This window comes from Myxine glutinosa, chromosome 11 (genome assembly GCF_964187855.1).
Source record: "Myxine glutinosa chromosome 11, kmMyxGlut1.1, whole genome shotgun sequence".
Lineage (NCBI taxonomy): Eukaryota > Metazoa > Chordata > Myxini > Myxiniformes > Myxinidae > Myxine > Myxine glutinosa.
The window spans coordinates 49649774-49671848 of NC_136271.1; the positions used below are offsets into that span (position 1 = coordinate 49649774).

Consider the following 22075-nt stretch of genomic DNA (forward strand, 5'->3'; position numbering starts at 1 on the left):
TTTTTTCCACATTTTAAAAAATATGTGCACGTTTTGTGCTTGATAAGTTTCAGATATGAATTCTGTAATTTTTTACACAACATATTATAAATACAGGTATAAATGTATTTGGTCACGGTATAAGTGGTATAAATACACAAAACATCTGCGTTTACATTTAACTACATTTATTAAAAAAAGGAACAGAAGGAGGAAAGAGCTACACGAGCAAATAAAGAGTTGTATACTCCCTAAAATAAAAGCCACGCCCATTACAATAATAATAAATATTACACAGCAATTAGACCACAATCGAAGTAAAATTTAAAATAAAAAATGAAATCAAGTTTTAAAACTCTTGTAATTATATTAATTGTCACAGATATTTCATAATGTAACTCCGCTATATTTGATGTTATAATTTTTTCCTCATTTCCTGAGTAAAATAAATTTATAATTCATTCCTAAACAACTAATGCAAAGTTTCATTCGCTTAGTCGTTTTTCTATATGTTAGATTCGCTTAGTCGAATTTCGAAGAAGAGGATGCTCTGAAATCTAATTTCGCATTGCCTTAGCTGAGGAGATGCATTGATTGGATAGTGAACATACACCGCATCAAAACTTCCTAGAAAGTCTTCAAAGAACCCCAAAAAATAAAAATGGCAGTTTAACTTGATTAAAATCCGTTTTCTATCACGTGAGAGACAAAAGGTGTTAAAAAAAATAATAAAGAATGAGTAGTAAATATGTCAAACCAAAGTACGTCAGTGGCACTACAAATTAATCCCAATAATAAAATTTTCGTTTCGTCCATATAGATTAAATGTTGCTTTATTAACAATCAACATTTAAATTAGATATATATATATATAAAATTGACAGTTTTTCAATGGAGATACCTGTGCAACGTTGATTATAGCGACTATTATTGCAGTTGCCATAGTAACATCTAAGATGTCGGATGTTGAATCTGAGGAAGAAGAATTATTCGAAGCGAAACCATCGATTGGGGTAAGTAATAGAATGAAACACTTGGAATGAGGCTCATTCATTCATTTGGTGTGCAGCAATGGCAGCTTCGTGTGCACGGTAATTGTGCCGCTGATGCAGTGCCCCCTGTAGGAGAGGGGTAGGAATTTCTTCAGTTTGTTCAGGGTGCCGGTGATAACTCACCCACTCTTCTTCGAAGGACACCATGGAATCTTTAACGTGCACAACCAATGGTGGCACACGGGATGTTACTGATTAAAAATACCTTCCATTCGAACCAATCTTGGTGGAGAGGTTGGGTGTGTGACGAGGACGAAATGATTCGATTTTGGTGAAGATCCGGATTCGAATCTGGATGCGAGAATTATTTAATTTCCTCTAACGATTCCTTACCATTGAGTGATTGGGCCCAAAACTATACATAGCTATAGCATGATATTTCAAAAAATTGTGGACGGATTTGGACGAAACTTGGTGGATGAGTTGGTCACGTGACAATAACAAGGTGATTCGATTTTTGTTCAAGTCCGGATCCAGATCGCGCCTATCGGTGGATACAAAATGTAAACTGTTCAGCCTAGCGGAGGAATATGCCCTCTACCGAGTACCATTCTAGTACACTCTGTTTCCAAATGTTATGGAACATTTTTTTTCCTCCTCCATGAACTTTAGCTAAGCGTGAGCATGACGTCAGGTGTTCTGCAAAATTTATCGAAAATGTCTGATTTCAATGTTGAAATCAGACAACGGTTGACCACGGTTGATATCCTTAGCTCCTGGTTATAGGTTGCATTCATCAGGTTCATTATGTGTCGTTAGTCCAGGTACTTTAATCTGGTACCATCACTAGTTGCAGGGAAAATGGAATGCTGTATCTGATTTTGGTTGGAAGTTGACAATGTTTGACAATGTCTGTCAAAGATGTTGATCCTTCACTGGTTCCAGGGATAATATTACCTCCGATTCCATATTGTCTGCTCCTTTTGAGCCTCTGTAAGGGGCACCTTTCTCCATCTTCCCATCAGGATAAAGTCAGAAATCGACTTGAAACTTTTACATACTTTTGCCTTGAATGTGAATTTCCTCCACAGTGACCGAGTTGTTGACAATTATTGAATGTCCTGTACTGATGCCACCTGGCAATTGTCCGCAATTATGTTTAAAACTAGATGATAAGGATGCCAACCCATCAAGGACGCCTCATCTTTCTTTTATACGTGGCTGGAAATTCTCCGTCAGCACGGGAGGACCACAATCTCATATCCGCGTGCCATTGGTACCTTCGTGATATGAGAAAAGCCTATTTCTCCCTGATGTTTGTGGCTGTCATATGTGTGAAGCACTATCATTTACATGTAACACATTCTCCAACTTCTGGTGCACGTTTCGTTAATGTGGGCCACCACGTTCAATGGAGAAGGTTTTTTTTTTTCTTTAAATTCAATCTGTCGATGTGTGATTGACAAATATTGAACTGCTGAGATCTTTCTCTGTTTCCAGGAGTATAAGGGCGATCGCAATGCAGACGGTGAGAGACACGGAGTGGGAAAAGCTGTTCTTCCAAATGGAGATGTCTATGAAGGAAGCTACAATCAAGGGCATCGCCATGGAGATGTATTACTTTTCAAAACTTTTGCAGTTCACGAAAGACACCCACGTTCACCAGATAATGCCAGCACATGGGATTTGGATTTGCCCTCAATCCGAAGGACGGCACACTTTGTAATGCAACCACATCCCGCCAGCGGAGCACTGATCCGACAGTTTATCATGTGGGCCAAAATCAAATCCAGACTAGATAGTTCAAAGGTGCTTAGTACAGATGTGTTTTTTTTAAATAATTCCAGTCTTTCATTATATGCAGCACATATAATATTGAGCCTGGTGTTGGCTTAGCGGTCAGGGTGCTGGCTTGGGATCCTATGATCCTGGGTTCGAATCCCGGTCGATCGCTGAATTCACGCTAGGGGGGTTGACTCAGCCTGTCATGATCGCTGAATTCACGCCAGGGGGGTTGACTCAGCCTGTCATCCTTCCGAGGTCGGCAAATTGAGTACCAGCTTTCTGGGATGAATGATCACGGTGTGTACCCCGATTTAGAATAGGTACACCGTATCCCTGCGCATCGTAAGAGGCGACCAAGGGTTGGCGTCAGGAAGGGCATCCGGCCATAAAAACATTGCTTCAAACAGGGAACCATGATCGTCATGGGGCCCGCAAGGCTAACCCCCGCCTAGCGGGGGAAAATGGCCTTAAAACGATCATTCATTCATTCATTCATTATATGTAGCACAAGGCTGCGGGGTGGCATCATTGATGGGGGCTGCGGTTGTGCCACTGACGCAATGCCCTCTGCTGGTTATGTCACTGATTTGGCCATGGTGTCGGCCATAGCTCACCTACTCTTCGAGAAGGACACCATTGGATCCTTAACGTCCACCATGGATCCTTAACGTCCACCAACTACTGCTGGCAGATGGGACGCCCATTTAACGTCCATCCAAGGGCGGCACACACATTGATGATTCACCCTACCTGTGAAACTCCAGGATGACAGTTTATAGCTGGGTCGAGATTCAAACCCAGGTTAGACAGCTTCGTGGCGATTGTGCGTAACCGCTAGGGCCTAGACCACCCTGTCAGCCCATAATTCCAGTTGCCTTCAACTTCCAAAATGAACAAAAATACTCATTTATGTTGTCAAAAATTTACTTTCAATGTCTAACCATACGTTTCACAGGGGTTGTACAAGTTCCAGAATGGTGCAAGGTACAAGGGAAAGTACCTGAATGACAAAAAGGATGGCAATGGCACGTTCCACTACCCAGACGGCTCAATCTATGAGGGTATGATTTCTGACGAATGTCAATTTGATACTCAGTCTCTTCAGTCTCTCATAGTGAACGAATGTTAAGGCATCTAATAATTTGGATTCACTGTTCAACTTTTGCATTATTTTGCCGATAAATTGGTGTGGCTGTGCTGGAATGCATAAAAAGGAACATTTAGTTCGAGTGTACCATTGAAAGCGGAAGTGAGACTTCTGTAAAGGTCAGGAGGGTCGGAGAGAGGTTTAAAGTTTGTCACCCTTGGCCGGATGGTGCATAATGCAGTCTTACTATGAGATTGCAATGTGAAGGATTGTCTCATCATTGATTTGATGATTGTGATTGCAGGCAGGTATTCTCTAACTATTAGCTCAGGACTATGGACAGGTGTCTCAAGACTGATTGGCAAGATTGAAAGCACTGTATTAACTTCGTTGATGGCTTATACAAGGAAAATCGGTTTTGAAGATGTATTTTTGGGATAAATTTTATAATCTTGATCTGACAGTTCAAAGGAGTATAAGTCGATTGTGGTGAATGAATCAGCTGAACCGTATTTTGCCTTCAGCAATGTAGGTGTTTAAATGTGTTTGAACAAGATGCTGTACCGTGAAATGGGGGAATAGGGACACAAACTGAAAAAAAGTTCGGAAACTTTTTTGGCTGAAAATCGATAACCATACTGATTTGTTGATATTTGGGTTGAAAGTGTTCTCTTGTTTTTTAAAAAAGCAACTTATAGTCCCTATTAACCCCATATATGGGTTAAATAGGAATAAATAGGATTTTTATGGCTGTCCCTATTCACCCCGTTTTACGGGTGAATAGGGACAATCACTAATACAAAAAAATAATAATCAAGAAACAATCCTGAGTTTCCAACTTATTGCTAAATTGATAGCTCAGATGGATGCACATAATATGCACCTGTGGCGGACACAAAAGCCCACTGGCGTGGTGACATCATTCCATGCACCAAGTGGGCGGTGGCCACGCCCGAGGGGTAGGCGTGGCCTCAGGATATACACCGGGCGACCAGCCCGGAAGTGTTCAGTGTTACAGTGTAGTCTTACAATAAAGACGTTCATATGTTACCGCTTGTCCGCTTCCTCCTTGCTCACAAGCAGCGCGCGTAACGCCGCGCTTTACTGGTGACCCTCGACGTTGGATCTGCCGGAGCGATCCTTCCACACGCGACGCCATCGCCATGGCCGCCTTCGTCAAACTTCCGGAATTTTGGGAGGCTCAGGCCGAAGTCTGGTTCGCCCAGGCCGAAGCCCAATTTCAGCTTCGGCACCTCACCGGCGATGACACGCGCTACTGCCACGTCGTCGCCTCCCTCGGGCCCGGCACGGCCGCTCGAGTTGTGTCCGTCCTTCGCCACCCACCGGACGGCCACAAGTACGAGGCACTCAAGCGGCTACTCCTAGCCACGTTCAGCCTCACGGACGACGCACGGGCCGACCGCCTCCTGGATCTCCCCGAGCTCGGTGAGACGCGCCCGTCGGTCCGAATGGACCATATGCTGTCACTGTTGGGCGACGAAGCCCCCGGTTCGCTATTCCGGGCGCTTTTCCGTCGCCAACTTCCAGCGCAGGTTCGCCTCGCATTGGCCGGGACCGGGCTAACGGAACCCCGAGCATTGGCGGCCGAGGCGGACAAGTACTTCGCCGCTTCGGACACGCGGGCGAGCGTTGGCGTGGCCGTCACGGCCTTCGACGCTGCTGTTCCACAGCATCATCTTCTACAGCACGCTGAGTTTCAGCAGCATGCTGATACGCACCTCGTGAACGCCGCCACGCCCCGCCCACCGCCGCGGCAAAAACCGCCACCGCGGGGAAACCCGTCGACTCCACCGGCCTGGCGGAGCCAGCCGCGCTCCTCCAGCTCCACCACCTGGTGCTGGTTCCACGCCAAGTTCGGCCACGAAGCTCGGCGGTGTCATCCGCCGTGCTCCTTCAACGGGTCGGGAAACGCCCGGGCCGGCGCTCAATTGTGGCGATGAGCGCCGGCCGTTCGAGCAGCCTGCTGTTCATAACGGACACCTTCTCCGGGCGCCGTTACCTGTGCGACACGGGAGCACAGGTGAGTGTCATTCCCGCCGGCACGTCAGACAAGCACGCCGCGGGTGGGGGCCCCGCGCTGCTTGCCGCGAACGGGACGCCCATCCGTACGTACGGAAAACGCTGCCTCTCTCTGCGGTTTGGAGGGCAGGTTTTCCGATGGACGTTCGTCACCGCCGACGTGCCCATGGCACTGCTTGGCGCGGACTTCCTGTGCGCTAATGGGCTCCTGGTCGACGTCAAGCGCAGACGGCTTGTCCAGGCCGAGACGTTCAGCTCGCTCGCATGTGCGTTGCCCAGCTCAACGAGCGGCTTGCCAAGCGGCTTGCCGAACGATTCGGTTCCGGCCACGTTGGTCTGTACGCTTCCGGCAGCGGACGCATTCACCCGCCTCCTCGCCGGCTTCCCGGCCCTCACGCGGCCCACCTTCTCGGCGGGGGCCGTCAAGCACGGGGTGGCCCATCACATCCCCACCGTCGGGCCACCGGTCTACGCCCGGGCACGCCGCCTAGAGCCGACGAAGCTGGCGGTGGCAAAAGCGGCGTTCGCTACCCTGGAGCGACTCGGCATCGTTCGGCGCTCAGAGAGCGCTTGGGCGTCGCCACTGCACATCGTGCCGAAGCCCGGCGGGGGATGGCGACCGTGCGGGGACTATCGCCGTCTCAATGACGCCACGACTCCCGACCGCTACCCCGTCCCCCACATTCAGGACTTTTCCGCCCGTTTGGCGGGCAGGTCCTTCTTCTCGAAGGTGGACCTCATATGCGGCTACCATCAGGTCCCCGTCAGGCCGGAGGACGTCCCGAAGACGGCGGTCATCACGCCATTCGGACTCTTCGAGTTCCTGCGCATGCCCTTCGGTCTGAAGAATGCGGCTCAGGCGTTCCAGCGACTGATGGACAGCGTCCTGCGCGACTTGGATTTTGTCTACGTCTACCTGGACGATATCCTCGTCGCCAGCGCGTCCCGCGAAGAGCACCTACGCCACCTCCGCACGCTCTTCGAACGCCTGGGCCAGCATGGCCTGATTGTGAACCCCGCAAAGTGCCGGTTCGGCGCCGCCACAATCGATTTTCTGGGGCACCGTGTCACCAGGCACGGAGCCGTCCCCCTGCCGGCCAAGGTGGAGGCGGTGAAGGGGTTTCCGCGCCCCCGCACGATCAGAGGGCTGCAGGAGTTCCTGGGCATGGTGAACTTTTACCATCGGTTCCTGCCCCGTATCGCCCAGCTCCTGCGCCCCCTGCACGAAGCTCTCCGAGGTAAGCCGGGCAAAGGCGACGTTACCTGGACTGAGCAGATGGACACGGCGTTCACGGGCGCGAAGCTCGCCTTGGCTAACGCCACCATGCTCGCGCACCCGGCGCCCGATGCACCGATCGCCCTCACCACCGATGCCTCGGACTACGCGGTGGGCGCGGTGCACGAGCAATGGGTGCATGGAGCTTGGCAACCGCTGGCGTTCTTTAGCCGGCAGCTTCGCCCGCCCGAACGCCGTTACAGTACCTTCGACCGCGAGTTGCTCGGACTTCACTTGGCGGTCAGGCACTTCCGCCATCTGCTCGAGGGCCGGGCGTTCACTGCCTTCGTCGACCACAAGCCGCTGATCTTCGCGATGGGCAAGGTCACCGAGCCGTGGTCGGCCCGGCAGCAGCGTCACCTCTCGGCCGTGTCCGAGTACACGATGGACATCCAGCACGTCGTGGGGAAGGACAACCCGGTGGCGGATTGCCTTTCCCGGGCCGTCGCCCACGCAGTCCACCTCGGCATCGACTATGCCCGGATGGCAGCGGACCAGGCCGCTGACCCCGACGTCCAGGCCTTGCGGACCGCCGTCACGGGCCTCCGCGTCACCGAGGTGCCGTTCGACGGCGCGGGCGCGGCCCTCTTGTGCGACGTCTCCCTCGGGCGTCCTCGCCCCATTGTGCCCGCGGGCTGGTAGCGCCAGGTGTTTGACGCCATCCACGGCCTGTCCCACCCGGGCGCGAGGGCCTCCCAAAGGCTGATCGCCGACAAGTTCGTCTGACATGGCCTCCGGAAGGCCGTCCGCGGCTGGGCCAGGACATGCCTCGCGTGCCAGCGCGCCAAGGTGCACCGGCACACCCAGGCCCCGTTGGCCCCGTTCACGGTGCCGGAACGCCGGTTTGACCACGTCCACGTGGACCTGGTGGGACCTCTGCCCCCCTCGCGGGGTTTCACCCACGTCCTCACCATGGTGGACCGCACCACCCGGTGGCCGGAGGCCGTGCCCTTGGCGTCGACAACGGCGGCCGATGTCGCGCAGGCTTTCATCGCCACCTGGGTCGCCCGGTTCGGCGCCCCCTCAGACATCTCATCCGACCGCGGCCCCCAGTTCACCTCGGAGCTCTGGGGGGCGGTTGCGCAGGGGCTCGGGGTCCGGCTGCACCGAACCACGGCCTACCACCCCCAGGCTAACGGCCTGTGTGAGCGATTTCACCGCTCATTGAAGGCCGCGCTCCGGGCCACCCTCCGCGACGGCGGCTGGGTCGACAGGCTCCCCTGGGTCCTGCTGGGCCTCCGGACGGCGCCCAAGGAGGACCTGCGCGCATCCGCGGCGGAGTTGGTCTTCGGGCAACCGCTGCGGGTGCCGGGCGAGTTCCTCCCCGACTCCACGGCACCATGGTCCGCGCGCGGCACAGCAGCGCTCCGCTCTGCAAGAGACCGCCCAGAGGTTCGCCCCGGTGCCAACGGCATGCCACGGGCACCCACCGACGCACGTCGCCCCGGAGCTTCGCACGGCGGAGTACGTCTTCGTCCGCCACGATGCCCATCGGACACCACTGCGGCCCCCGTACGACGGGCCTTTCCGCGTGCTGGAGACCGGGGCGAAGCACTTCACCCTGGACATCGGCGGTACTCCTGACCGCGTTTCGGTAGACCGCCTCAAGCCGGCCCACCTCGATGTGGACCATCCACCGCCAGTTGCCCGACCCCCACGTCGGGGCCGCCCTCCTGCGGGCGGACCCCCGGCACCGCCCAGCCCCGCCGCCACGGCGCCCCCCGGTCCTGCACCCATCCCAGGGGCAGCCAGGGGCATCCCACCTGGTATCCCTGCACCCCAGACGCCGCCGATCGCCAGGGGGCGCTTCGGCCGGGTCATTCGTCTGCCCCGCAAACTGGCCCTCCAGGTGCGCGGGAATTCTGGGGGGGCGCGTGTGGCGGACACAAAAGCCCACTGGCGTGGTGACATCATTCCACGCACCAAGTGGGCGGTGGCCACGCCCGAGGGGTAGGCGTGGCCTCAGGATATACACCGGGCGACCAGCCCGGAAGTGTTCAGTGTTACAGTGTAGTCTTACAATAAAGACGTTCATATGTTACCGCTTGTCCGCTTCCTCCTTGCTCACAAGCAGCGCGCGTAACGCCGCGCTTTACACCCATAATAATAATATAAACCACGGTGCCAATGAAAAAATATATGGGATAAAGAGTTTCTCCAAACTTTCCCTATTTCTTGATTATTATGTTTTTTGTATTAGTGACTGTCCCTATTCACCCGTAAAACGGGGTGAATAGGGACAACCATAAAAATCCTATTTATTCCTATTTAACCCATATATGGGGTTAATAGGGACTATAAGTTGCTTTTAAAAAAAACAAGAGAACACGTTCAACCCAAATATCAACAAATCAGTATGGTTATCAATTTTCAGCGAAAAAACTTTCCGAACTTTTTTTCGGGTTGTCCCTATTCACCCCATTTCACGGTACTCACCTTTATTCTGTGCCATTCCCATAGGAGAGTGGTTTGAAGATGAGCACCACGGGGAGGGCACTTACACTTATTGCAACGGTGACAGCTACACAGGGTCTTGGTTCAAAAATCAAAGGTATGGCTTGTGTGGAACACGAGGTGGCAAAGTAAAAGTTTTCTGATGCTTTCACACATCATTGTTGTCTTCATGTTTATGATGATGATATTTCCACCATTAGTTCAAATATGAGGGATTCTTTAAAATAGTGACTTAACACAACTTCGTTCCATCCATTGATACATTTCATTGATAGCAGTTTGATCGCAGAGCGTGCCATCCTTCGGAATGTGGCGTATTGGCAGCTGTTCCATCTACATTTAGGTCGTGGATGTACATGGTATCTCGAGAAAGACTAGGCCATTGTGTGCCTGTGAAACACCGGGTACCATGGGCAAATTACAAATTATTGTTGAGGTTGGAGTGATGTAGGTATTACTTATTAGGTTAATGTTCAGAATGGCGTTCTTATCATACAAGATAAGTGAACAAACTGATATATTAAATTAATAGGGTGTGGATAAAATATTAGTGTGATGGACCCGATGGCCTCCACCTGTGCTTGACTTCTATTGTATATTTCAAGAATTGAATATTTTATCTTAAACTAGCAGAGTACCTGCCCTATGGGCGATCGTGTTCAAAGTATGCAACACGTTCCTCTGACAGATACATTTATTTGAGCGGTGTATAAGCAACTGACAACTCCCTAAATCACTCCAATAAATAAATAAATAATAACCCAGATTACATGCATGCGCCAAAAACATGCCGACTGATTATAATTATTAACACCTGACTACAATGGAAAACATGGGGACAGGAATACTGTACTGTAGAGGGTGGGACTTGTAATACTCTCTTCCACCTGGAGGCGGCGCTATATGACATGCATTTACATAGAGAAATTGGGTCCTTCCACTTCCCCCTTTCCCCCTGCCTCCCCCCTAAAACCACAAGTAAAGATAAAACACCCCTATACATTAATTATGGCCATGCTGATCTTGTGTAGCAAATCTGGATGTAATCCATACTGGATGTAATCAGGCAAGAACTGTAGGAGGAGTAGCACAACAAATAAACACACAGCGGTCCGTGAATTACAGTACAGCATATGATATTTGTTAGGAGTTAGAGGAACATTATTTTCATGTTACACTTTTTATGTTGTCGCATCAATCCAGACTTCACCAGAATTTCATGACAGCAACCATGCATGAAAAATATTCAAAAACGCAACTCGCAGTATGCGTGCATTGTTCCACTAACTCCTCTTGGCTAAACTCTCAAAATGGAGGCTTTCCACACACCTACACTCTTTTCTCAGTTTAGAAACAGAGGCAATTCATTTACAGTATAGATATTTGAAGATAACTTTGGAATCAGCTAAAAAAAACCTATTGATTGACCTAAAATGTGTTTCATTTCATTGCAGACATGGGAAAGGTGTGTATACACACAAGGAATGTGGGGCATCTCATGTGGGGTTCTGGCAGGATGGGCAGCCGCATGGTGGTGGAGAAATCCAGCACCCGCATCTACGTTACCAGGGATTCTTTGAGAATGGCAGAGTAGGTCATTCTTCTTGGCTATCACTCAGCCTGATACTCTTGCTTGTATGTCGTGAAAATAACCTCTTCATAGGGCATTTACATGAGGGCCCTTAGGGGCAGAGGCAAGCAATTCATGGCTACAGGAAATCATGCTTACTTGTGGGCTGAGAATTATAGCACGGGGTTCTGCAACCTGCTTCTCCGGAGCAGCATGCAGCTCTTGAAGGAATTACATGCGGCTGCAGACCCTGATGTCCCGCACAATCGCTCAGGCTTCGATATTTCGATTTCGGATCATGGGGGTTCCACCCTGAAACTTTGGATCCCTACTCGTCCCTTATTTACCAACCGATTGCTTTGAAACCCGATACAGCCCTTCTACTTGACGGTCCACAGGATCGCTCAGTCTTCGATTTTTCGATTTTGGATCAGGGATCTCCAAAGGAGGGGTGGAGGTGGGGAGGGAGGAGTTGGTTCCCCCAAATCAGCACAGGTCTGAACAACATTCTCAAGAGATGACCATCAGCCCACTCAGGGCTATTTACTAAAGTGATTTTTCACCATTGAGTGGTATATATCGGCTAAAACCGATATATACTTTATATAGCACAATATCTCAAAAAGTTGTGGACTGATTATGACAAAACTAGGTGTATGGGTTGGTTAGGTGACACCAACAAGCTGATTCGATTTTGGTTCAGATCCAAATCCAGATCCGGCCTATAATTGGGATACAAAACGGAAACTGTTCAGCCTGGCGGATGTATGCTCTGTAACGAGTGCCGTTCTACTTTTTAAAGTGATTCCTCACCATTGAGTGATAGGACTAAAAACGATATTGAAGGAGCTGGGGCTCCCACGTCGATCGGAAGAATGGACGCGACAAAAAGCTGGAATTCATCCGAGTTGCTTTAATCAAACCAAACACTCAGGCACTCTGAAAAGCCCATTTTATATCGGGCAGCAATATATATACATATTATCCCGGAGCGTTTGCCCAGGAAAGGCGAGAGGGGGCGTGGCCCAGCGTCCTGGCTGCGGCCTGGCAAGTTGAGGGCGAGCCTGCCCGGCATGGTGATCGCTCCGCGTCCTTGATAGGTGCAAGGCGATTGTGAAAACCCAGCGGTAGCCGCTACACACGTCCCCCCAGAATCGACTTGCACCGGCAGGGTCAATTTGAGGGGGGTCCTGATGACCCGGCCGAAGCGACCCCTGGCGGGTCGTGGGAGGGGGTCCGGTGTGGTGGTGGGCGGTCGAGTGGGGGGCTCCGTGGACGGGGGGCGGCCTCGCCGCGGCGGAAGGGCCACCCGTGGTGGGTGGTCGACGTCCACGTGCGCCGGCTTGAGGCGGTCCACCGCAATCCGGTCCGACCTGCCGCCGATGTCGATGACGAACGACTTGTCGTCCCGTCGCAGCACCCGGAAGGGCCCGTCGTACGGCGGCCGGAGTGGCCCCCGATGTGCGTCGTGACGCACAAAAACATACTCCGCTGTGCGAAGTGCTGGGGGGACGAAGGACTGGGGGTCACCGTGGTGGGATGTTGGCACGGGGGCAAACCGTCGGGCGGCCTCCTGGAGGTCCGAGCGCTGGTGAGCTGCGGACCAGGGACTGGTAGCGTCGGGCACGAATTCGCCCGGGACGCGTAGCGCCTGGCCATAGACAAGCTCGGCGGTGGATGCCTGGAGGTCCTCCTTGGGGGCCGTGCGGAGGCCCAAAAGGACCCACGGCAGCCGGTCGGCCCAACCGCCGTCTTGAAGGCCGGCCATGAGCGCGGCCTTCATGGAGCGGTGGAATCGCTCGCACAACCCGTTTGCTTGGGGGTGGTAGGCCGTAGTACGGTGGAGCTTGACCCCCAGGTTGCGGGCGACCGCGCCCCACAGCTCGGAGGTGAACTGTGGTCCGCGGTCTGACGAGATGTCCGCCGGTGCGCCGAAGCGGGCGACCCAGGTGGCGATGAAAGCCTGCGCCACGTCGGCGGTGGTGGTGGAGATGAGGGGAACGGCCTCCGGCCACCTGGTGGTCCTGTCCACCATGGTGAGCAGGTGTGTGAACCCCCGTGACGGGGGGAGGGGGCCCACCAGATCCACGTTGACGTGGTCGAAACGTCGTTCGGGCACGGTGAAAGGTGCCAGCGGGGCCTGGGTGTGTCGGTGGACCTTGGACCGTTGACAGGCCGTGCAGGTGCTGGTCCAATCGCGGACGTCCCGACGAAGGCCGTGCCAGACGAATCGCGCCGACACCAGCTTCTGGGAAGCTTTCCGGCCCGGGTGGGAAAGGCCGTGGAGGGAGGCGAAGATGCGGCGTTGCCAGGTGATGGGCACGATGGGGCGAGGCTGGCCTTGGGAGACGTCGCAGAGCAGGACAGTGTCCGCAAAGGGGATGTCGGCCAGGCGGAGGCCCGTGTCCGCCGCCCGGAGGGCTTGCACTGCGGTGTCGGTGGTTTGGTCCGCCGCCATAAGCGCAAAGTCCACGCCCAGGTGGACCGCGTTCGCGCTGGCCCGGGAAAGACAGTCGGCCACGGCGTTGTTTTTGCCGGCGACGTGCCGGATGTCCGTGGTAAACTCCGACACGGCGGAGAGGTGGCGCTGTTGGCGGGCCGACCACGGCTCCGTGACCTTGGCCATGGCGTAAACCAACGGCTTGTGGTCGACGAGCGCCGTGAAAGGTCGGCCCTCCAGGAGGTGGCGGAAATGGCAGACGGCCAGGTGTAGACCGAGGAGCTCCCGGTCAAACGTGCTGTATTTGAGCTCGTTCGGCCGGAGCTGCCGGCTGAAAAAAGCGAGTGGCTGCCAAACCCCGTTCACCCATTGCTCATGTACGGCGCCCACCGCGTAGTCGGAGGCATCCGTGGTGAGGGCGATGGGAGCGTTGAGCACCGGGTGAGCGAGCAGTGTTGCGTCGGCGAGGGCCCGCTTTGAGCTTTGGAAGGCCGCATCCATTGCTGCGGACCAGGCGATGTCGTGCTTGGCCGGCTTGCCCCGGAGGGCTTCGTAGAGGGGCCGCATGAGTTGAGCAGCGCGAGCCTTCATGGAGCGGTGGAATCGATCGTTCGTCGATCACCGCGGGGCACGAAGCGGTGATAAAAATTCACCATTCCCAGGAATTCCTGCAGGGCCTTTTTGGTGCGGGGACGCGGGAACGTGGTGATGGCCTCGACCTTGGTTGGCAGCGGCACGGCCCCGTTCTTGGTGATGTGGTGGCCCAAAAAATCAACGGCCGTCGTGCCGAAGTGGCATTTGGCCGGGTTGACGATGAGGCCGTGCTCGCTGAGGCGCCCGAACAGTGTTCGGAGGTGGAGGAGGTGCTCGGCCCGGGACGTGCTGGTGACGAGGATGTCGTCCAGGTAAACGAAAAGGAAGGGCAGGTCACGCAGCACGCCGTCCATCAAGCGCTGGAATGCCTGAGCTGCGTTCTTGAGACCAAACGGCATCCGCAAGAATTCGAATAAGCCGAACGGCGTGATGACTGCCGTTTTAGGGACGTCGGCCGCCCTGACAGGTACCTGGTGATATCCCCGTATGAGATCAATTTTCGAAAAAATGACCCGTCCCGCCAGACGGGCGGAGAAGTCTTGGATATGCGGGATCGGGTACCTGTCGGGGGTGGTAGCGTCATTGAGACGGCGGTAGTCGCCACACGGGCGCCATCCACCCCCCGGCTTTGGCACGATGTGCAGTGGCGAGGCCCACGCGCTATCGGAGCGCCGCACGATGCCGAGGTGCTCCAACGCGTCAAATTCGGCCTTCGCCACGGCGAGCTTGGCTGGGTCGAGGCGGCGGGCCCTGGCGTAGACCGGCGGGCCCGTGGTTGGTATGTGGTGCTCGATCCCATGCCGTACTGCGACGGCCGAAAACGTCGGCCACGTGAGGGCCGGGAACTCCGTGAGCAGGCGAGCAAACTCGTTCGCTGCCGGGACGGCGCATGCCAGCTCGGTCGGCGCGGAGCTGCTCAATGTGCATACCAGGGAGCTGAAGGTTTCGGCGTTGATTAAACGACGCCATTGGACGTCCACCAGCAGTCCGTGTGCGCAGAGGAAGTCGGCGCCTAGCAGAGCCATGGGCACGTTTGCGGTTACAAACGTCCAAGCAAAGCGTTGGCCGCCGAAGCAGAGGGTGACGTTGCGCGGGCCGAAGGTGCGGATGGTCGATCCGTTGGCCACAACCAAGGAGGGGCCGCAAACCGCGGATTGCCTGTCCTGGTCAGAGGTGGGTATGATGCTCAGTTGGGCGCCGGTGTCGCACAGGAAGCGCCGTCCGGACGCTTTATCCATGATGAACAGCAAGTTGCCCGTGTGGCCGGCGCTCATGGCTGGTGATGAACGCCGGCCCGGCCGTTTCCCGGCCTGCCGAAGGTGCACGGGGGTCGGCATGTCCGGGCCTTCTGTCTGAACCTGGCATGATAGTAACACCATGCTTGGTCAGGTGGAGGCCCCGGTCGTCGTGCTGGAGGTGGTCGGCTCGGTGTAGCGGCCGCCAATTGCGTCCGCAGTTCGGTCGTCGACCGTGCCGGGTGCTCGGGCGCCATGGGTGTTGCGTCGGACGGCGGTGGGTCCCATGTCGCCGCTGCGATGCGCTGTCCTGCGGCGGAGATCTTGTCGGCTTCTCTGGCAAGGGCCCGGGGATCTGTGATCGTCGTGCTTGCCAGGGCGAGGCGTACCGGGTTAGGCAGCTGACGGAGGAACAGCTCCCGGAACAGGAATGCCGGAGAGTGCTCGCCGAGCAGTGAAAGCATGTCGTCCATTCGCTCGGAAGGGCGCGTGTCGCCGAGCTCGGGCAGGTCGAGCAGGCGCCGTGCGCGTTCCGCCGATGGGAGGGCGAAAGCGTCGAGGAGAAGCTTCTTAATCGCGCCGTATTTGTCAGCGGCTGGCGGGCTCTCGAGGAGGCTCAGGGCGCGGGCCGCGGTGGCCGAACCGAGCGCTGCTACCACATGGTGGAAGCGGGTGTCGTCGGCCGTGATGCCTCGCAGGGCGAACAGGGAATCCGCCTGTGCGAACCAAACCGCCGCGTGAGCCTCCCAGAAGGTAGGCAGTTTAAGGGCGACTGCCGTGTCCATGTCGGTAGGTCACCAATGAAGGAGCTGGGGCTCCCACGTCGATCGGAAGAATGGACGCGACAAAAAACTGGAATTCATCCGAGTTGCTTTAATCAAACCAAACACTCAGGCACTCTGAAAAGCCCGTTTATCGGGCAGCAATATATATACATATTATCCCGGAGCATTTGCCCAGGAAAGGCGAGAGGGGGCGTGGCCCAGCGTCCTGGCTGCAGCCTGGCAAGTTGAGGGCGAGCCTGCCCGGCATGGTGATCGCTCCGCGTCCTTGATAGGTGCAAGGCGATTGTGAAAACCCAGCGGTAGCCGCTACAATATATTGTACAATGCCTCTAAAAGTTGTGGAGAAGTTGTGCCAAGACAAGTTTTACCTCTCCAATCCCCCTTCCCCCCTCATTCTCCTGCCCCTCTCCCCCTAAGCCCTCTCTCTCCCACAGATCTCCCAATGTCCCTGCTCTCAAATGTTGTACTTGTGTGCTTCCCTCTCTCTGTCCCCACCTTGTCTCTGGCTCCCTTTATTATGTTTCATGTGTCCGTTTATATTTTTGTGTGATTAATGTTAGCTCTTACACGAGCCTCGATCTTGTATACAAAAAAAAAACTGAAAAAAAAAACTTGGTGGCTGAGTTGGTTAGGTGACAAGAACAATCCGCACAATCATCTTTCGTAATAAACCTTTGATTACAATGCAACCAGGTCCAGACACATCTGGAGATGTGAGTGGGTATTGGTTTTGATTTTTGTTTTGCAGAGAAGAGACGTGATTGGGTCTGATTGAGGAAGCTTTGCAGTCCAGTAATATAGATTTGATGTACAGGTTAAGTTGTAAACGAAATGTATGTCGAGTAAGAATCTATGTACATACATCCTCGTGTTATGTACGACTTGTTAATGAGCTGACCTCACAGGCGAAATCTTTTTTATTTTTGCCACAGCCACTGGGTGCAGGAAAGTTTGTTTTCGATGTTGGCTGTGAGCTAAATGGAGAATTTGTCGTTCAAAAACAGGTAAGCATTATTCGAAACCTTCAATAGCTTTCATAACTCAACTACAAGTTAGATAGACGATTAACGGTATTTTTATTGATTGAGGTATTGTATTTTTTTAAAATATAGTTTCAGGTTACTTAAAAAAATTGTTTGTGTGTATGTATATACACTATACAGTCACGTGAAAAGGTAAGTACACCCCATGTAAAGTTTTGACTTTTTCAACATATTTCAACATACAGCTATTTGATATTCATTTCAACAATATTGATAGATAAAGGTGATATAACATAACAAATATCATGAAACATTTACATTTTGTAGTCCATTGTATAATTTAAGTAAACATAAATGCAAATTCTGCATGTGGAAAAAGTAAATACACCCTTGGCTCTAATAGGTGGTATTGCCCCCTTTGGCAGAAACAGCCTCAAGTAGGCGTTTCTTATAACGGTCTACCAGTCTCTGACATCGACTGGGAGAAATTTTTGCCCGCTCCTCCATGCAGAATTCTTTCAGCTGTGCGATGTTTGAGGGGTTTATTGCATGCACAGCTCGTTTCAAATCCCCCCACAACATCTCGATGGGATTTAGATCCGGCTTGGCCATTCCAGAACCCTCCATTTCTTTCTTTTCAGCCATTCCTTGGTGGATTTACTGGAATGTTTAGGGTCATTGTCATGTTGCAAGGTCCACCTCCGGTTGAGCTTCAACTTTCCGACAGATGGCCTCACATTATCCTCAAGCACCCTCTGGTCCAATGAAGAATTCATAGTGGATTCTATGATGGTGAGCTGCCCAGGCCCTGATGCAGCAAAGCTGCCCCAAACCATAATATTTCCACCACCATGCTTTACAGTTGGTATCAGGTTCCTGTGGTCAAATGATGTCTTTGGTTTTCGCCAAACATGTCTTCTGGTACTGTGGCCAAATAGCTCTACCTTTGATTCATCTGTCCAGAGCATATTGTTCCAGAAGTGCTGGTCTTTGCCTCGGTGTTTATTGGCAAACTTTAGTCTTGCCCTGATGTTCTTTCTGGACAGCAAAGGTTTCCTCCTGGCACAACTCCCATGTAGATGAAATTTGTGCAGCCTCTTTCTAATGGTAGACTCGTGCACTTTGACATCAACAGTGGTAAGAGCTAACTGTAGGTCCCGTGATGACATTCTGGGGTTCTTAGAGACTTCTTTCAGCATCTTGCAGTCTACTCTCGGGCTGAACTTGCTGGGGCGGCCTGGCCTGAACAAGTTGGCAGTTGTTTGGAATCTTCTCCACTTGTGGATGATCTTCCGGACAGTCGAATGATTGATTTCAAATTGTTTGAAGATCTTTTTAAATCCCTTCCCAGACTCGTAGGTATCTCTAACCTTATTTCTGAAGGCATCAGAGATCTCTTTTGATCTCGGCATGGTGACACCGCACACTTCAACAACAAAGAGCAAACCAAACTAAATGTCTGAGGTTTAAATAAGACAGGTTCCTCCAAGATCCTCTCTAATGACGTTCTAATCATTTGCACCTGAGCTGGTGCACCTGATTCTAATTTTAGGTATTTGAAGTAGAGATAAATGTAGGGGTGTACTTACTTTTTCACGTGACTGTATCAGGGCTGGCATGATGGCCTAGAGGTACGCACGCTCACCTCTAAATGTCTAGCCTAGGTTTAAATCCCGACCCAGCTATAAACTGTCATCCCGGAATCTTGCAGGCAGAGTGATTTATCAACGTGTGTTCCATCCCTCTGATGGACGTTAAACTGGGTGTCCCGACTCCAAGCATTCATTGAATCGTTGGTGGTCATTAAATATCCCACGGTGTCGCAAAGAGGAGGCGAGCTATCGCCGGCAGCCTGAACAAATTACATATTCCCGCCCTGAGTACTATTGGGAGAGCAATGGCAAACCATCCAGTATAACCTTTGCCAAGAAACTGCTACGGCAGCACCGACACTATGTGACAGATTATGGTACTGTATAATATCAGAATTGGAATACATCACACTTATGACAAGGATATTGGATGACATTGTACCTTCACACAAATCATCAGGACATTAGTGAGCGGTGCACAAAACCACATAGTGCATAGAATTTGAAGCTGGGGTACCAGTATTGTAACCTATAGGAACACCAAACAAGCCAACCATAATACAACTAAAAGGGATGCCTCTGTGTGGTAGTTGTACCCCCAACACAAGTCAGGAGCCAAATCCTCCCCGATTCTCCCCTGCTTCCCGGATTCGTCAGGGCAACGCGGTCACGGTCAGAGTGCCGATCGGTCCCCATGGATTGGCCCTTTCCGTCTCGTCTCGTCTCGTCTCGTCTCGTCTCGTCTCGTCTCTCTCTCTCTCTCTCTCTCTCTCTCACGCCTCCCCCTACCTTCTTCCTCCATCTGTCACTCTCTAACTCTGTCTTGGCCCTGATTTTGTGAAGGTAGGGGTACAACATCCTGGACTTGGGGGATCTCTGGGTCTCTCCTACGAGATCCATCGGCTGTCTCCGTGCTGCGGGCATGTTCGGGAAGGCTTTCTAGGGCTGTGCAACAATAACAACAACTACCATAATACAAATGTTACATGAAAAACAACCATACTGACATAATGGATAAATAAATACATGAAACCTACACAAAAGATTGCTTGCCTTTTGTTATTTAATTAAACAGGTTGGTTCAATGTCATTTTTTTCCCTTCATCCTAACCATAAGAATGTTCTGCCTTTCCTACTTCCATTACCCCTTTCCAAAATCCTGGTCAGGAAATGTTTTATGAGGAAGAGGATGCGATCGTGAATCTTCCAACCAAATGGAAGCCATCTAAGCTCACCATGCTGACTTTGTGGGACCCAAATGCAGATGGAGAGTCTTAGGAGGTGATTTTGCACCTTCCTCCTTTTGCACCTTTTGCACCTTTTGCACCTTCCCCCAACACCTTATTTTATTTGTGTGATGTCATCAACCTGCCTTCGTGACAAATTGATAAGCAAGTAACATATAGCATGGTGGCATGGAAAATGGCTTAAAGACATGTCGATGGGAAACATTCCACATAACGTCAGCCTCTTGGGTAACAATTCAAACTTGAATCTCGTTTATCCAGTCCCAGCACACTCTTGATCAGAGCTATCCAGCCACCCTGAGAATGATTATGCAGACAAGCAACTTCTGAACTTGCACACTTAAAGTATGGATCAGAGTTAGTTTTAAAGTTAGTAATTTGAATGTAAATGCCACCTCAACATGCTGCTGTCTTCGACCAATGGTAATGATGTACTCTCTCGTTGGATCACTCTGAAATTAGTTGATTATTTTCTCATTAATTGTTAATTTTCAATGAAACATAACCACACGATTCACATGAAATTAAAAAAATGTAGACACTATGTCCAGAATTTTCATCACAATAATAAATGTCTCGCCAGTTATATGGACTGAACTTGTACGATGTTGTCCCAGATGAGTCACATGATTTATCCTGTTTATGATTATACGAGTAGGTTCTTGTGCAGTGCATGGAGAACATAATATGCACTTCAAAATATGCTGCAACAGATAAACTGCTAGAATCTGATTTGCACAATATCACAATATTATACATCACTAGCAGAAGTACCCGGCATTGCCGGGCGGGGGAGGGGAGGGAAGGGGGAAGGGGGAAGGGGAGGGGAACAGGGGGGAGGGGAGGAGAGGGGGGAGGGGAGAGGGCGGGGGGGGGAGGGGAGAGGGAGGGGAGAGGGCGTGGGGGGGGGAGGGGAGAGGGAGGGGGGAGGGGAGGGGGAGAGGGAGGGGGGAGGGGGAGGGGGGAGGGGGTGGGGGGTGGGGAAGGGGTAGGACAGAAAGGAAGGGGTAGGGGGGAAAGGGAGGAGCATGGGGGAAAGGGAGGGGGAGGGGGATGGGGAAGGGGTATGGCAGAAAGGAAGGGGTAGGGGTGAAGGGAGGGGCATGGGGGCAAGGGAGGGGGAGGGGAGGGGGAGAGGAGGGGAGGGGGGAAGGGGAGAGGGTAGGGTGGAGGGAGAAGGGAGGGGGAAGGGTAGGGGGAGCGGGAGGGGGGAAAGGGAGGGGGAGCGGGAGGGAGGGGGAGGAGGGAAGGGGAGGGGGGAGGGGGAGGAGGGAAGGGGAGGGGGGATGGGGGAGGGGGAAGGGGGAGGGGAGGGGGGAGGGAGGGGGGATGGGGGAGGGGGAAGGGGGAGGGGAGGGGGAGGGGGAGGGGGGAGGGGGAGGTATGGGAGGGGGAGAGGAGTGGGAGGGTGGGGGGAGGGGAGAGGGGGAGGGGGAGGGGAGGAGAGGGGGGAGGGATGGGAGGGGGAGAGGAGTGGGAGGGTGGGGGGAGGAGGGGGAGGGGAGGGGGGAGGGCGAGGAGTGTGGGGGAGGGGGAGGGTGAGGGGGGAGGGGGAGGGGGAGGGGAGGGGGAGGGGGAGGGGAGGGGGGTGGGGAAGGGGTAGGACAGAAAGGAAGGGGTAGGGGGGAAAGGGAGGGGAGGGGGAGGGGGATGGGGAAGGGGTAGGGCAGAAAGGAAGGGGTAGGGGGGAAGGGAGGGGCATGGGGGAAAGGGAGGGGGAGGGGAGGGGAGGGGAAAGGGGAGGGGGGAAGGGGAGAGGGTAGGGTGGAGGGGGAAGGGTAGGGGGAGGGGGAGGGGGAGGGAGGGGAGGAGGGAAGGGGAGGGGAGGGATATAGATGGTTACTGGCAATTGATCACATCCAGAAATGATGTAATCCACACAATTTATGTACTTTACATATAACGTTAATAGGAATACATGGCCGTGTAGATGGGAATTCAGTTTGTTTGAAATAAATCACAAATATCAGATGAAAGTGACCAAAAACCTATGTGGTGTGAATAGCAATGTTCCTC

The 22075-nt window shown here is 52.9% G+C and overlaps 2 protein-coding genes across 3 annotated transcripts in view; one reads left to right on the forward strand and one right to left on the reverse strand.

Moving 5' to 3' along the window:
* Positions 1 to 22075, reverse strand: part of LOC137413869 (alpha-enolase-like) — a 68515-nt gene that overhangs the window by 23463 nt on the left and 22977 nt on the right. The gene's annotated exons all lie outside the window — the stretch shown is intronic.
* On the forward strand, positions 920 to 20651 carry LOC137413875 (radial spoke head 1 homolog). 2 transcript variants are annotated; one of them, XM_068099320.2, is made up of 7 exons: positions 920 to 992; positions 2472 to 2585; positions 3712 to 3817; positions 9620 to 9710; positions 11068 to 11203; positions 17170 to 17241; positions 19980 to 20651. In XM_068099320.2, the coding sequence occupies exons 1-7, from the start codon at positions 936 to 938 to the stop codon at positions 20088 to 20090; spliced, it is 687 nt and encodes a 228-aa protein (XP_067955421.2). In that variant the 5' UTR covers positions 920 to 935; the 3' UTR covers positions 20091 to 20651. The 2 variants fall into 2 exon arrangements, with proteins under 2 accessions (XP_067955421.2, XP_078622086.1); XM_078765960.1 differs by lacking the exon at positions 2472 to 2585 and having other exon boundaries at positions 930 to 992; positions 19980 to 20231.

Bases quoted from the DNA above. Each gene is read 5' to 3' on its own strand.
- LOC137413875 (XM_068099320.2), top strand. From the start codon at position 936: ATGTCGGATGTTGAATCTGAGGAAGAAGAATTATTCGAAGCGAAACCA. The intron at 2,586-3,711 runs GTATTACTTTTC...TACGTTTCACAG, and splicing joins AAGGGCATCGCCATGGAGAT to GGGTTGTACAAGTTCCAGAA. The intron at 17,242-19,979 runs GTAAGCATTATT...AATCCTGGTCAG, and splicing joins AATTTGTCGTTCAAAAACAG to GAAATGTTTTATGAGGAAGA.